The sequence below is a fragment of the Rousettus aegyptiacus genome, unplaced genomic scaffold (genome assembly GCF_014176215.1).
Source record: "Rousettus aegyptiacus isolate mRouAeg1 unplaced genomic scaffold, mRouAeg1.p scaffold_m13_p_11, whole genome shotgun sequence".
NCBI classification, from domain to species: Eukaryota; Metazoa; Chordata; class Mammalia; order Chiroptera; family Pteropodidae; genus Rousettus; species Rousettus aegyptiacus.
In genome coordinates this window covers 73,643,093-73,659,372 of record NW_023416286.1, presented here as the reverse complement: position 1 = coordinate 73,659,372, position 16,280 = coordinate 73,643,093, and the positions used below count along the sequence as shown (strand labels likewise).

The window sequence follows — 16,280 nt, the reverse complement described above, 5'->3', positions numbered from 1 at the left end:
ACATGATACAGGCTTGTTAACTTTAGGCACCATGCTCCACATCAGATCCCCAGAACTTATTTATCTTATACCTAGAAGATTGTATCCTGTGACCGACATGTCCCCATTTCTCTTTCCTCCTAAACCCTGGTAGCTACCACTCTCCTTCTATAAGTTTGGCTTTTCTAGATTCCATATATAAGTGGGAATATACAGTATTTGTCTTTCTCTGACTTATGTTACTTAGCTTAATGCTTTCAGTGTCTATCCATGTCCAAAAGGCAGGATTATTTTATTTTTATAAATAATATTCCAGTGTGTGTGTGAATGTGTGTGTGTGTGTGTGCGTGTGTGTGTATCACATTTTCTTTATTCATCTATTGTTGGATCTTTACATTGTTTCTGTAACTTGGCTATTGCGAGCAATGCTACAATGGATATGGGGTACAGACATTTCTTTGACCGACTGATTTCATTTCCTTTGGATATATACTCAGAAGTGGAATTGCTGGATCATATGATAGTGCTATTTTTAATTTTTTAAGGGACCTCCATATTATTTTACATAACGGCTCTACCGACTTATATTCCAACCAATTGTCTCAAGGGTTTTCTTTTCTCAACAGTATTTCCAACAGTTATCTCCTGTCTTTTTAATAATGGCCATTCTAATAGGTATAAGGCAATATCTTGTGGTTTTTTACTTGCATTAATTTGATCATGAGTTATGTTGAGCATCTTTTCATGTACTTTGGGTATTTATAGGTCTTCTTTGGAAAATTGTCTATTCAGGTCCTCTGCCCATTTTTAAGTCAGATTACTGTTTTGTTATTAAGTTGTATAAATTCCTTATATATTTTGGATATTAACCCTTTATTAGATAGATGGTTTGTAAATATTTTCCCCCTTTTGGTAGGTTGCCTTTCCATTTTGTGGATTGTTCCTTTTGCTATACGGAAGCTTTTTAGTTTGACGTAGTCCCACTTGTTTATTTTTGCTTTTGTTACCTGTGCTTTTGGTGTCATATTCAAAAAATGATTGCCAACGCCGATGTCCAGGAACTTTCCCCCTGTGTTTCCTTCTAGGAGTTTTACGATTTCGGGTATTACAATTAATCTATTTTCGATTACATTTTCTGAGTAGTATAAAATAGGGGTCCAATGTCATTCTTTTGCATGTGAATATCACTTCTTCTGACACCATTCATTGAATAAACGATCCTTTCCCAATGAATATTCTAGCTCCCCTGTCAAATATTAATTGATCATATATACGAGAGTTTATTTCTGGGCTCTCGATTCTGTCCCTTTGGTCTATGTATCTGTTTTTATGCCAGTACGATACCGTTTTGATAACTACAGATCTGCGATAAAGTTTGTAGACAGAAAGCACGATGCCGCCACCTTTGTTCTTTCTCAAGATTGCTTTCGCTATTTAGGGTCTTGGAGTTTCATATAAATTACAGTTTGTTCTATTTCTGTGAAAAATGCCATTTGACAGGGATTTCATTGAGTTTGTAGATTGCTTTGGGCTGCATGGACATTTTAATGATATTAATTCTTCTGATCCGAGAACATGGGATATCTTTTATTAGTGTCTTCTTCAATTTACTTAACCAATGTCTTACAGTTTTCATTGTACAGGCCTTACACATCCTTGGTTAAATTTATTCCTAAGTATTTTACTTTATTGATACAACTATAAATAGGTTTGTTTTCTTTTTTTTAAGATAGTTCATTGTTAGTGTATAGAAGTACAATCGATTCTTGTATGTTGATTTTGTATCCTGCAACTTTGCTGAATTCTCTCTTAGTTCCAAGTTTTTTGCCGAAGTCTTTAGAATTTTCTCTATAGCAGATCCTATCATCTGTAAACTGATACAATTTTCATTATATTTAGTATATTTTTTCATTTACATTCTAGGAGTCATTCTTCCTGTTAATAAAGGTGTTATATAAGCATGAGACATATACATACAATCCAGATGTTGGCTATCTTTGAACTCATATGGCTGACACTTTTATGAACCACAACAAACCACAGTGAAAAACTCCTCAGTTCTTTTTTATTGGGAGAATTCCCGCTGTGCCTGCTTCTTCTTGCATTTCTTTCCAGCCACCAAGTCCCATTTTTCTTATAATCTTTGCCCCGGGCATCTTTCAGCCCAGTTCTCTTTCACTCTTTCCTTCTTTATAGTACAGAATTGCCTTCCCTCCTACCTGCAATTTACGTTCACTTCTCTCTACCTCACCCACTTGGTTCGAGAAACTTGGGCCTGAGCTACACTTCTGCTGTACCAAAGCATTAACTAACTAACAAAGCCCGTCTCTCCCTGTAGATCAGTGGTTCTCAACCAGGGGTGATTTAACCCACCAGGGGACATTTAGCAATGTCCAGGGACATTTTGTTTGTCACATCCATAGGAACGCTACTACCACCAAGTGGATGGAGGCCAGGTATGCTGCTAAATATCCTACAGTGCACAGGACAGTCACCCATAACAAAGAATTATCTGGCGCAAATTGACAATAGTTTCTCACTGAGAAACCTGCTATAAAGAAATTTTTGTAGTTTCTTTATAGCAGCAGTAATCTGCCATAGAAATCAATTATAGTATTAGCTACAGTAATCAATTATATTTCCCACTCTGTTATTATCAGTTTTATTACATCTGTGCATTAAGAGTTATAAATTCTATACACACATACGCACACTCTGGTTAATAAATAGTTGTTGAACACTACTAGACTGAACCAGATGCTCCTAAGTCACTCATGGTTCAAGGCAGAACATAGACAATCTAATATCTTGTGGAAGGGGCTATGACTACGTAAGGAAGAGATACCAAATCCAGTTCAGGATGACCTGCAAAGTCTTTTTTTCTAAAGGATTCTGAGAATGAAGAGATAGAGCCCAGAAGAACACATAGGAGAATGTCAGACAAAGAGAGGGAACGAAGCACATTTCTCACAAAGGGAAAAACATGGGTTGAGACGTGGTGAGAGAAGTGGACAGGAGCAAGTCCTGAAGGATGCCTCCTCGTGTGCTGGCAACCATCGGATGGTCACTGTCCTTGAATGAGGCCTTAATTAGGTGGATGTGTTGGCGGCATGAAAAGATTTCCATTTCAGAGAGGTCATATGATTTCTGAAATCTAGCTGAGAGCCAATGAAGGCCTGAAGGTAGTGGAAATAGGAATGGAGAAGGGCCAATTGGGAAGATATTTAGGAGGTAAATGGACAGGTTAAGAATAGGGTGGACATGGGGATGAGGGATGAAGAAGTCCAGCATGACCTCCAGATTTTAGCAGGAAGTGGTACCATTGGCCAAGTCAGGAAAGGTAGGAAGAGTTTGAAGTTCGTAGGACAAGATAGAAAGCCATATTTGAACATAACTTTGAATCATACATTTTTTTTTCCATATATAAAAGTAATATCCATGGCTCTGGCAAAAAAAAAAAAAAAACATTGTTAAAAAGAAAGAAATACAAAATCTCCATTTGGAAATAGAGAGCACTAAAATTTGGGTAGAGATATTTCCAATTTGTTCTATGTAGAAAAAGTATGCATTTAAAAAACAAAACCACAAATTAACACACTTTATACATTGCTTTTGTTTCATTTTGCAATATATTTGAAACATCATCCTGTGTCATAGAACATTATTTTACATTTTTTAGTGACTACACAAGGTTTTACTCTATGGAAAAATCATAATTTACTCCACCATCCCTATGGTTGAAATTTTAGATGGCTCTGGGATTTTCATATTTTACAAATCACGGTTGGTGCCATCACAAGTGAGTTTTCCAGAAGCCAACAGATCATTTGAAGTGTGAGATATTTAGTAGAGATTGACCTCAGTGAATCGAGGACGGAAGAAGCAGGAACAGGCAAGAGAGAAGTTGAACTGTGATGCAGACCTGCAGTTTTAACAGAGGCTATGACTACAGAAAGGGCCCATCAGAGCTGTCCCGTGTTGAGTGGAAATGACCAGGCTTTTGTAACCTCAGGGCAGTCAATTACCAGATGACTGCTATTCTGGGAGAGGCATGACCTCAGGTGAGGCTCTCCTCTGCAGCTGAGGCTGACCTCAAAGATGCTGACAAATAGAGGTTGTGTGCTGACCACGCTCCTCCCCTAAAGGGAGGTTTGGGTAGTGCATCTCCATGTTCACCACAGAAGCTCATTTCGTGTGTATATTTCTGCTAGTATAAACTCCCAGAAGCGGAATTGCTGCAACAGAGAGCATGGGCATTTAGAAAACCTTTTAAATTTTATTGCCAAATTACCTTCAAGAAAGATTATACCACTTTCTACTACCAACAGCTTATTTAATCACTAATGGATAAGAACATGACAATTGTACTGTTTTTAAATATTGAAAGATATCACAAATTCTTTTGGAAAATAAATAATATTTTTGATGTTTTATCATTGTGAATTTTATTGTAAATGCCTAAGACAGTTTACCTTTCTCTATAGAGCTGTATATATCTCTCCAGAAGGATAAAATACTCTCATGACTGATGTTAAAAGGTAAAGAATTAGATTTGGATCTTCTGAGTCGCAAGTTTGCAATACTGAAGAGACAGAAATGGCTGATGCTTGATCTGACTTAAAACAGAACTTGTAAGACCTTACGGCTCTTCGTATCTGAGCAAAGAAAAGAAATTTTCATTTATTAGGAAAAATCCATATTTGACATATTATTATGAGAGAGAGAGAGAGAGAGAGAGAGAGAGAGAGAGAGAGAGAGAGAGAGAGACACTAATGGGAAATAACCATCATTTATTGTCTACTTCATGCCAGCAATGCTCTGAGCTTTTACATACATCATCATATTTATTCCCATAATGCTATGAAATAGTTTTTATTACCACATTTTTCAGATGAGGAAACTGAAGCTCAGAGAGTTTGGTAACCTTAGTCATTCCGATTCCGAAGCCTGTGCACTTCTTACCATCCTGGGCTGCAGTCCCCAAAGCTATAAGTCAAGCTGCAGAGCAGCAGCTGTAAACAGTATAATACACCTATATAATAACTGTAGTAACACCAACTCTCATGAAGACTGAAGAATGTCCGTCCTTCCAGCAGACCGGAAGTGCCCAGGGTTCAGTGTCTAAATATTTTTTTTTCCATTTTTCTATCGCTTATGGCACTTAGCCCTTTACATATATAAGGTGCTCACCAAATATTTAACAGAACAGATCTTGAATAGCCAGGAAGAGAAAAATATTTTCCCACTTTCTTTTATCTGTTTGTCCTCATTTTGGATTTGACTTGGTCATAGTGTAGCTAGGAGGCAAAGAGATGTTTCTGTCTATGGCTTCGCATTTCAGCAAGAACATTTCTCAGTTCTTCTAAATAGACCAATTTATTACAGAGAGTGCCAATGAAAAAAGGGTTAAATGAAAATAAGCCTAACAAATAAAAACCATCCTCTAGTGGCCAATAGACATATGAAAAGATGCTCAAAATCACTAATCATCAGAGAAATTCAAATTAAAAGCACAATGAGATATCACCTCATACCTGTTAGAATGGCTATTATCAATAAATCAACAAACAAGTGTTGGGGAGGATGTGAAGAAATGGGAACCCTCGCGCGCTATTGGTGGAATTGCAAACTGGTGTAGCCACTATGAAACAGTACGGAGGTTCCTCAAAAAATTAAAAATAGAACTACCATATGACCCAGGAAGCCCACTTCTGGGTATTTATCTGAATAAACCCAAAGCACTAATTTGAGAAGATATGTGGATCCCTATATTCATTGTAACATTATTTACAATAGCCAATATACGGAATCAACCTAAGTGTTGATTGATAGATGATTAGATAAAGAAGATGTGGTACTTATAAACAATGAACTATTACTCGGCCACAAAAAAAAAAAAAAGAAATTTTACCACTTGTTACAACATGAATGGACTTAGAGGGTATTATGCTACGTGAACTAAGTCAGAGAACAGACAAATACCATATGATTTCACTTATATGTGGAATCCAAAAAACAAAATAAACAAACAAAACAGAAATAAACTCGTAGATACAGAGAACAAACTGATGGTTGCCAGATGTGAAGGGGGTGATAGTGAAGGGATTAAGAAGTACAAACTGGCAGTTACCAAATAGCCACAGGGACGTAAAGTACAGCACAGGGAATATAGTCAGTGATGTGGTAATAACTGCGTATGGTATCAGGTGGGCACTAATCAGGGGGTCACTTCGTAAGTTGTATGAATGTCTACCCACTATGCCGTAGACTGAAATTAATATAATATTGAATGTCAACTGTAATTAAAATGTATGTATGTTTTAAAAAAGGCAGGCTCCAGAAAAAAATTAAACATCCTCTAGAAGTCACACCAATGGAGGAAAAGTGGGGGAAGTCTTTATTCAGAAGAGTAAATGAGTTCTGATCTTTAGATCTAACTTTTAGGTAACAAGAAATACAGAGGAAAGAGAATTATTGTTGAAGATACCTCAAGGAAGCCATAAGACAAATGCAGAAGGCTACCCTGGTTTCTTTGATAAGACAGTGTCATTCTAAAAATAGGGGGCAGGGAGATGGAGGAGGCTATTCTAGGTTAAAAAAATAGATAACCAAATGCAATGTGTGGTCATCGTTTGGCCTCCGATCTGTTCAAGTCAGCTGTAAAAGATCAGTTGGGGAGATTTTGAGTCTGCATTGCGTATAAATTGATACTAGGTAATTACTGTTAGCTTTAGTTAATTGTGAAAATGGTGATATGGTTATGTAGACAGTGTCCTTTTTAAAATGATCAGGGGGATCACTTCGAAAGTTGATCTTCCTGTAGTAATATTTAGAAGTGAAATATCACAATGTCTATTTTTACTTTAAAACTTCAGCAGAAAAGGTGAAGTAAATTAGGTAAAATGTAAATAACTGTTAAATATATGAGAAAGAGTAAACAATCAGAAAAAGTAAACAATCAGAAAGAGTAAACAGTCAGGAAAAAAAAAAAAGGATTGAGGATTGCTTCCTCTGAAGGAGTAAGAATCCATTCTTATCTTCTTCCAAAGGTGTGGCCTGTACAGGGTTCCAGGAGCATCAGGACGAGGTCCCTATGTAGCCAAGGTAGATGACCAGGTTCCTTTGAGATCTAATTTGTGTGTGAAAAGAACCCAAGTAAGCCAACCCAAGAGCCTACGACCCTCCAGCCCTGCGCACCCAGGGATGCTGAGGATACTGTCACCTCGTTGCCCATTTAGTGTACCCAAACCACGAAGTCTGGAGGGTTTGACGCTCAGGGGGAAGGACGGTCAAATGGCCTGAACAGAGCCGAGCCGGCGAGCGGTGGGAGAAAATCAGGGTTCTCTTCCTCTCGAACCCTTTGGAGAGAGACGGGGCTCGAGGGGCAGATACCTTCCACCTCACCCACCAGGAAGCAGGGCAGAGCGGGGTTGGTCCAGGCGGCGGGGAAATGGGCGGCACGTGCCCAGGCCACTACCCTCACCTGCCGCCAGGAGGGCCCAGGCGGCGGCAGGGGGCGGAGAGCTTGGGGTGGGGACGGCCGCGCACCTGGCAGCCGGGGCCGCACTCCGCGGGACAGCCGGCTTGTCCGGAGCGAGAGCCGCGCGCCGCGGGCCCAGCCGCAGGTGAGGGCGGCGGGCCAGGCGGGGCCGCGGGGCCCCGCGGGGGAAGTTCTTTGGCCCGGAAAGGTACAATTGTGTGCAGCTATTCCTGGCATGTCAGGCGGGCCCGAAGGCCTTGAGCCGCGGGCGCGCCGCTTCCCGGGGCCCAGGAGGTGGAAGGGAGCCAGGCGAGCGGGGGCGGGAAGGGTGCGGGCGCGGGAGCGCATCCCCCGGGCGCAGCTGCGGGCCGGGCGCGCAGCGCGGGCGCGGGAGCGAGGCCCGGGCCTCTGCTGGACGGTGGCATCCCCTGGCCCAGACAGTCTGCCCACAAAGGCGGCTGCGGCCGGGGAGCCCGGGGGAGTCGCAGGGGCGCGGACGGAAGCGGCGACTCGGCGGCCCGCGGCGGGCCGGGGCGGGGCCGTCCTGGGAGGGCGGTGGCGGCGCTGCGACTTTTGAAGTCGAAACAGTCGTCGGTCCTGCGCGCCGCCTCTGGTCGCCCTGCCCCGCTGCCCGTATCTCCGCGGACCTATTCGGTCGTGTACAGTTTAGAGAAAGCCACGTTTTCAAGTTCTTGAGGGTTCGGGACCTTAGCGAGCTGCAGAGCGCAACAAAGGGAAGGAGAACCCGGCGTCTCGCAGCCGGCGCGGAGCCCGGGCGGCTGCCGAGAGGCGCGCGAGGCCCCCTCCCCGCCGCGCGCCCACCGCCTCGTTCTCTCCCTCTCTCGCCCTAGTCCTGGAAGCGATGGAGGAGGCCGAGGCCGACTGCGCCGTAGCGTTTGCCGAGGCCCAGAGATGGGTGGAGGTGAGTGCTTTTACTCCGCTCCTTTCCGCACGAGTTTGCGGGCGTCGCGGGGCGAAGGCGACCCCGGCCGCTCTGCGCTCCAGCCTCCTCCGGGACCGTCGCGGGCGCGTGGCAGCCGGCTGGTTCGTGTGCGCAGTGTTGGGGGGAACTTTTCAAGTTCTTCTATCTTTTAACGTCCAGCTAAGCTTAGCGCTGCCTTCCCCCCGGCGCTCTCGCAGGCTTCCCCAGAGCTCCTCTGGGCGGGCAGAGGCGAGCGCTGGTCCACCCTGGTTCGGGGACCGTGCGTCTCTGTGAATCAGCCTGGGAAGGCACCAGGACTCCTAGGATGTCTCTCTAAGGGGCAGAGCCGGCCCAAGGTCCTCGGTGCGTTTCTTTGGGGGTGACTTAGAAGTGGAGATGTCCCACATACACCTGTGTTCTGTGGGAGGGAGGGTGGAGGAGTTTAGACACCTATGGCGCACCTAGAGAGATGCTTCCTCCGAGACAGCATCTGGAGCCTGGGAGTCAGGGCTTGTACTTCCTCCTTCAGAACTGGCATTGGTGAGATAAGATACCGTGGGTCACTCACTGCAGGGTCGTTCGTTTCCCAGCTGTGCCTCAGAGACAGGAACTCCCATCCTCTTCTTTCCCGTTAAAAAAGGAGATGGACTCTTGGAGGCTTTTTCATCGGCTTCTTAGGGTTAACATCTGTAGAATGTTAACACCTGGACTTCTAGCCGTTATTCTACTGGATGAAAAAAGAAAAAAAGACTTTTTTAAATGATGCTGAAGAAGTCTGCCTAGCAGATGTGAATCAGGAACAATGGCTCATTAGAAAATTGTTGCCTGCACCAGCCTTGCTGTCATTTTGGCGTTATTGATGCCACGTGCTGGCTTATTCATATTTAATTCGAATTTAATTTAATTCATATTCAATTACTTCATATTTAAATATGGCTTAACATCTTTGAAAATTCAAATTAGGTTTAAAGATGATTCACGGAAAGAAAACATATATAAGAATCTCGAAGCAAACGGTGTTTTAAAATAATACGTTTGTCCTTAAAGAAATAAATGTATATACATGAAAAAAAAATAGAATAAACTTTAATGTTACATTTCTTATGCCGAATAAAGGAATGTGACATGTGAGTAGCATTACCCACCAGACAGTTGGGGAGGTCTAAGAAATTAGCTTTTGGTGTCTTTTTTGGGCTGAAACTTTGAACCAGTCTGAAGGTGACTTAGGAAAGTATGAGGGAAGGGGGCGAGGAAGTTGGGAGAAGAATAAACACTGTTGTGAATTGAAATGAGAGTGGAAAAATTCCAGCTATGTAGTTAAGAGAAATAACTTCCCTCATTCATAAACTTTGAAAAGTCAAGGCTTCCAAAGGTAATTTTCCATGGATAGTGTTTTGCATAATTTTAGAAAAGAAATTAAAGTTGCTTTTTTTGTGTGTTGGAGTTGGAGGGAGGGAGAAGAGGAGAAATATAGGAACATTTGGGGGCCATACCTGGCTCCTCTGTGAGTTTGTATCTGCACGCTCTGTGTCTGCTTTGGAACATCTGTGAATATGGATCATTTCACACTCTTTTCTTTTTCGGCATGCACATCTTTAAAGCCTAAAAATTCCTTTTTTTTTTGCTGTAGCTTGCTCATAACTGTTTGGGTTTCTGTGAAAAATTTGTGTCTAATAAACTCAAGGAAGTGCTTTGTGATAAAAGATATCATGGTACATGATTACATATGCTCATCTTCCCGCTGCCATCCCATCCAACAGTGTTTTTTAGCAATGATTGGGCAACTCTGTAAAATGTTTTGTTCATCATTAGCAGAGAGCCAAATCTTTCTAAAGATTTTGGCATATCGTTTTAATACAATTAAGGAAACTAAAATTATGTGATTTTTTTCCCCCTAGTGCCACAGGGAGCAAGACAGTCTGTTCACTGACGATGTGTGAATAAAGGACGTATTTACATATGCTTTGGTGCACTTGGTATCTGAAGCGACAGCAGTGGTGTTCACTCTTACAGTTATTTATTTATTTTCATTTGGTGCCCAAATTTATTTGTCTTCTCAGCTTTGCCTTTACAACCAAAGCACATATTTTAAAATATTGTTCTTGCCAAAGGAAGCAGAATGAATGACTCTCTCATTGCCACAATCTCTTTAACTCTGAGAACCCACAATTTGAAGATAAAATATTGGTTCCAAAGTATATTTTATAAAGTATTTTGGAAAGCAAGGAAGATTACAGTGCAATTTTTTTCTCCTGCTTGCTAATATTCTTGCTTCATTTTTTTCCTTTCTGTTATACTTTCCTCTACATATATTGAAGCATAAGTGAGTCATTCATATTATATATGTGTATGTATGTCTTATATTATGTAGCATGTATGTTATATATGATATAATTTGCTACCTTTATTCTGGGCTGCAGCTTTGAATAGCCCAAGGTCAAGAAACTCCAATAACCTTGTAAAACTTTGACTGATGACCAGAGTCCATGTCAGTTTGCCCTTGCCATTTCCATTCTCCATCTGTGATTTTAAATAGCTAATGTATTATTGCCACAATCAAAGTTAAAGTTTTATTTGTTTTATTTTGAGAGCTGGAGGAGAATGGATGAGGTGAGGGCCGGTGGTGGTTATTCTGCCAATCACTATCGTTTTATGACTCTTTATTCCAAATTGTAGTTAGATATTTAGAGTGTATGCGTACTTCTGGTTAGTTTAATTTTTTAATTAAAAACAAATGTAGGAATGCCACCCTTTAAGGCAATTCAGCATAATGAGATTGGATATTATCTGGTTAGAAATGCTATTTGGAATATTAATAATGTAGCAGAGCTGGTTTATAATTAAACACTGGTTTAAAACCAAATAATGTAATGGTTTGAAAGCAAAGGCAGAAGGGAAGCTTGATTCTAGCAAGGTCATGCAGTGGGTGATGAAGAGGTAGAAATTGCACACTGGACCCTCCTCTAATTTTAGTTCTCTTTTGTAGCACCTTTGAATGTTCTATACCTAATAGTTTCCTCGGTCTCTTTGTTTCATGGCATTAAAATGCCATGTAGAAAACAGACAATATACTAATGAGATTGAAAACCGGGTATATATGGCTCATTGTATTGATTGGTCACCAGTTTCCAGATTGTGAGTGAATGTTGCTCTCTAGGTTGATGTTTAAATACAATAGTCATTTTTATAGCTGGAGCAGAAGAGGCTAACTTATAACTTTATTCACCACCATCCTGCTCACCTGCTCTTCCTCTTATCTCTAAGCTAGATTCTTTCAGTATCGCTGTCACCCTTTCGAAGGACCGAAGAGTTGCCAACAGAGCTCATTGCCAAGCCTGGCTCCAGACTCTGAATCCTTCCCCAGTTGTTTCCAGTTGATCTATTTCTCCACCTGCCCCTGTTTTTATCCTTCAGGGATGTGCTGGTCTCCACATGTGCTGGTTACCTTTGGTGCTAAATTATTAAACACTTGACTCTGTGGGTCCCCCATTGATAAGGGCAAACATCCTTCTAAGTGGTTTCCCTCTTTCTCTGTGAACTGCATCTCTTCTATTGTTTCCACCCTGTGTTCTGGTCTGGAAGGGTTTGCCTGGTGCATACTGGTGCAGTCTTGTAGACGAAGTGAAGGTCTTATGGACTTGTACTGTTGCTTTCAGGTGTTTGTAGAGAGACACAAACATTCATCTGAAAATTCATAGAGCTTTTTGGTAATGACAAATAGTTTCAATTAACATATATTAAACCTAAAATTCCTATGATGGTAAAAATTTGTCAAAAATTTTAAATGTTAGAAAGCAAATCTTATCCTAGCTGTTGCGGCCAAAATTATTTTTTCAGAATACAAACCTGATTTTAGTTATCCTTGTTTTCCGAGGAGTCGTGAGAAGATTTTAAAGTCCGCAGTCCTTACATAACGCTGTGAAATGTCTCATTCACAACCCTTTACAATCTGCTCTCTGCCTATATATCTATCTTTATTTTGGGGCCATTTTCTCCGTAACTGCATGGTTGCCAGATAGCATAGAGATTAACAGCACAGTTTTGTACGTGACATACCCAGTAGTAATTTTCCTTTTAACTGGAAGTTTTTCTGTTTTGACCACTGTCACCCAATTCATGGTGACTACAGTTAACATTGCTGTGTGGTATATTCGAAAGGTGTTAAGAAAGTAGATCCTAAAAGCTCTCATCACAGAGGGTACATTTTTTTTTGTAACTACACGAGGAGATGGATGTTAACCAAACTTTATTGTGGTAACACTTCGTGATATTTCCGCCAGGTCATTATTCAATACGCCTTAAACTCACAGAGCTGGAGGTCATTTATGTCTCACTACAAATGAAAAAAAAAGGTGGAGAGCACAGTTGGGAATCAAATCATCGTTCAAGTCCTGGCTCTGCTCCTTAGCTCCTGTGGGCCTCGGTTTTCTTCTTTGAACCTCCCACGGTGGTTGTGCTAGTTAAATGAGATGCTGAACCTAAAGCAGTCGGTGCTCCCTAGTCATTGCCTGTGTCCCCCCCCCCCCCCCCCCCCACAGGATGTTGCTTCCTCAGCTCCGGGCTGTTGTGCATGGAATACTCATTCCGTGTTTACCATTTAATACCTGTTACTCTTCTTTCCCTCCATACTTGCTTGGGCTAAACTCAACCTTTATGGGAAGCCTTTTCTGAACCACCAAACCTTCACCTTCACTATTTCTTCCTCTCCTATATTGCTTGTGTGCATCTCTCTTTTTGCACTCTGTGGTGTAATTCCCTACATTTTTTCTTTCGCCCAAGGATTTGGCTGGGTGCCTGATAAATGCTTGTTGAATGAAAGTATCTCATGTATAATCTTAAGGCTGTAGTTTTAACAAAATTAAAAAGTAGGGGTTTAAGGGTCAGCACTGTCAGATAATTGCTACAATGGAAGTTTGCAGTGTGTGGTGGTCGTATTTAGGAGGCTGCCCGGGTCTGCCTGGTGAGTCAGGCAGGCTCGTAGGAGGCAGCACTGAACTGAGGCTGGGGTTGGGCCAACATACTTGCCCACTGGGCTGGGAAATCGTGGCTTTATAACTAGTTGTGAGGTCTTGAAGTTGTAGTCAGCATAGCTTCCAAGGAGTTGCTCAGAGTAGTTTATTTTTACTTTGATACTGTTTTCTTGCAGTGAAATGCACAGATTTTAAGTGTACAGTTGCAGACGTTTTGTCAAATGTGTATACCCAGGTAACCAGCACCCCAGTCAAGGCACAGACATTTTTATCACTCAAGGAAAATCCCCTTCCTGAAGGACACGTCAGTCTCCTGTAGGCAACCGCTCTTCTGATTTTGAGCGTCAGAGATTTCTCAGGGTAGTTTTAAACAGCTATGAAATGTCTTAATGTCAATTTGTTCTTTTTTTCTTTATTCAGCATTTTATGATTTTTGAATACATCTTTATTGGACAAATAAGACAGGGCTGTAGGAGAGGAGGGATGGCAAGAGGTGAGAGGCTTCAGAAAACCTGCTTGGGAAGGAAGCGATGCACACAGATAGGAACCGGAATAGGGATCCCCTTAGAATAGTCTGACTTCAGGAAGTGTAAATAGATAAGTCAAGGTATTTCCTGCAGAACCGGGAGGATTCCAGCATGGTGTCAGTCATTCTGGATCCTTCCGAAGTACTGATGCAATGAAAACTAAAAATGGACCTTTTCGAAAGTACAGGAAAATATTAAGAACTCAATACCTTTAATAAAACAGAAGGCTCACGAACCAATTAGAAAAGTGGACTAACTGGGTCAAAGGAAATGAATGATTTTTCCGTCCTTGCTATACATTACTAGGTTACCCTCTAAAAAAGCTTTGTGCTATTTTATAACCGTGAACAGGGGCTGAGGGCCCCAGCTTCTCTATATTCAGAATTGAAAAATTGTCATTTGCATTTATTTTCTAAATAAATGCAATAGATGAAATAAATAAGCAGATGAAAGATGTTCTATGTTTTTCAGATCACTAACCATGGTGAGCAGTTATCTAACAAATAACTTACTGGGTTTTCTCCCATGAGGAAGGGTGAAGCTGAAGCAAGGAGGGTTCTGTCCCTTCTAAGCGAGGTCACAAGAAGCTCAGAGGGCCCCTGGCCTGGCAAGGCAAGTCTCCAAGGTCATGGGCATGGCAAGTCTATTAAGGAAGTGTCTCATGAGTTGTCCTGATTGTCTTTTGGGTTGTTCAGAGGTAGACCTGGGGAGTTTGCAGTAAAATTATGAGATGAAGAATGGGGCAATTGGCCATTTCAAGGAAGTGGAGCACGTTGATGTTTCTTTAGCCATTTGTAAAGCCCAGAAACTCTTACAGCTTCTCCTAGGCTGAGAAAATAATGCCCTGAGCTTGTCTCCCTCAGGATGCCGGGAGCACTTTGACTCGTCAGGGACTGCTGCTGAAACGGGTTTCTGTTACGTCTCTCTTCTTCCTGTTTAAACTGCTGCTCAATATAGCAGCACTTTTGAGTTACAGAAAAACAAAGCAACATCAACAAATTTGCCTGATTCTTTTAGACTGGAGAAAATAAACTTTCTAGGGTAAACTATTCTGTTACCATCTGCAGACTGAGTTGTCTGTGTTGTTCTCGTGTCCTACAGACCCTGACAGAAAGTTCTCAAATGCATGTTGGAGGAATGAATGTTTTATGTCCAATCAAACAGGCTGGCTTATTTAATTGATGTTTGCAGAACACCTTAAGCCTGTTAACTGTCACAAATGTATTTAAGCCGGAGGAAATGATAAATTATGCGTACCTGTGCTTACTCTTTAGTTTCTGAAGGTAATTATTGGGTGTGTTTTTTGAAAATACTTTTGATGTACCCAAAGCTCTTAATAAGGATAATAGCTGTCGCATATGCACAATTTTGAGCAGAGATTTAATGCACTTAGTCTGCTACTTTTCTCTAAGGAGGTGGGCATTAGCAAATTCTACAGATGAATCCAAACACAGCCCCATCAACAGCCTTTCCAGGCTGTATAATCCTCTGTGATGGGATGCTTCAAGATTGGTTGGAATTCCTGGGTACAGGATGCTCAGTTTGCTGCTTGCATGAATTTATATGGTGATGCACAGCACTAGACATTATGTCCATCTCTAGTATGGTGGGGGTTTTCATAAGAAAAGAGGTTAGAAAAATTTTATGTGGGCTCAGAGGGCAGAACTGGTAATAACTGGTCACGGGGAGACGTTTCGACTCACGTATTTTGAAGACGTTTCTATAAATAACGAGCTGTCTTACACCAGAATGGACTGACTTGAATAGTGAAATACATACTATTGAAGGTTTTATAAGAGGAGTGACTGAAAAAGTAACTAGTATTTTTTCCCCCATGATGTGCCAGATATGTGGCAAGTGCCTTATACCCGCATGGCCTTATAATGAAGGACTATTAATACCCCAAGGCTTTTTTTTTTTTTTCCCCCTCAGATGAGGAACAAGGGGTGAGAGGCAAAATAATCTGCTCAAGAAAACACTGGAACTAGTAAGTGGTAGTTGGGGATTTGAACCCAGACAGTTTGACTCCATAGCCTTACCTCTTAATTACTGTACTTTGCTGCCTGACCAAGTGACACTGGCAGTAAATAGTGGGAAAGGATTTATGAATCAGGAAGCAAATGGACTCTCAGTGTTTACTCCACCTAAAGCTGCGAGATTAGCTATTTTTCATTTATGATGAGTCCTGCACACCACAGCAGGTTCTATCTTGTGATGTTAGCACCTGGAAAGCACATGATGATCAATTGTTGCATAAGCTACAGAATTGCTCTTGAGCAATTACAGACTTTAGATTTACATGCTGTGGTGTATCTAAGTGAATGGATTAGTGCTCAATAAACCATTTGAAGTGTTATAAAAGGGAGGCATTTTTTTTTATGGTGACATCAAGCTATATTTTG

The 16,280-nt window shown here is 41.4% G+C and overlaps 1 protein-coding gene across 2 annotated transcripts in view; it reads left to right on the top strand.

Annotated features, from left to right (window-relative positions):
- The first annotated feature begins 7,521 nt into the window (after nt 1–7,521).
- Nucleotides 7,522–16,280, top strand: part of LMO7 (LIM domain 7) — a 180,693-nt gene continuing 171,934 nt past the window's right edge. Inside the window, exons 1-2 of one of the 2 annotated variants that reach the window (XM_016149351.2) lie at nt 7,522–7,604; nt 8,311–8,381. In XM_016149351.2, the coding sequence (XP_016004837.2) occupies nt 8,322–8,381 (60 nt within the window). In that variant the 5' untranslated portion in view covers nt 7,522–7,604; nt 8,311–8,321. Of the gene's footprint in view, nt 7,605–8,310; nt 8,382–16,280 lie in introns of those variants that run through there. The other variant, XM_016149355.2, reaches the window with a different exon arrangement.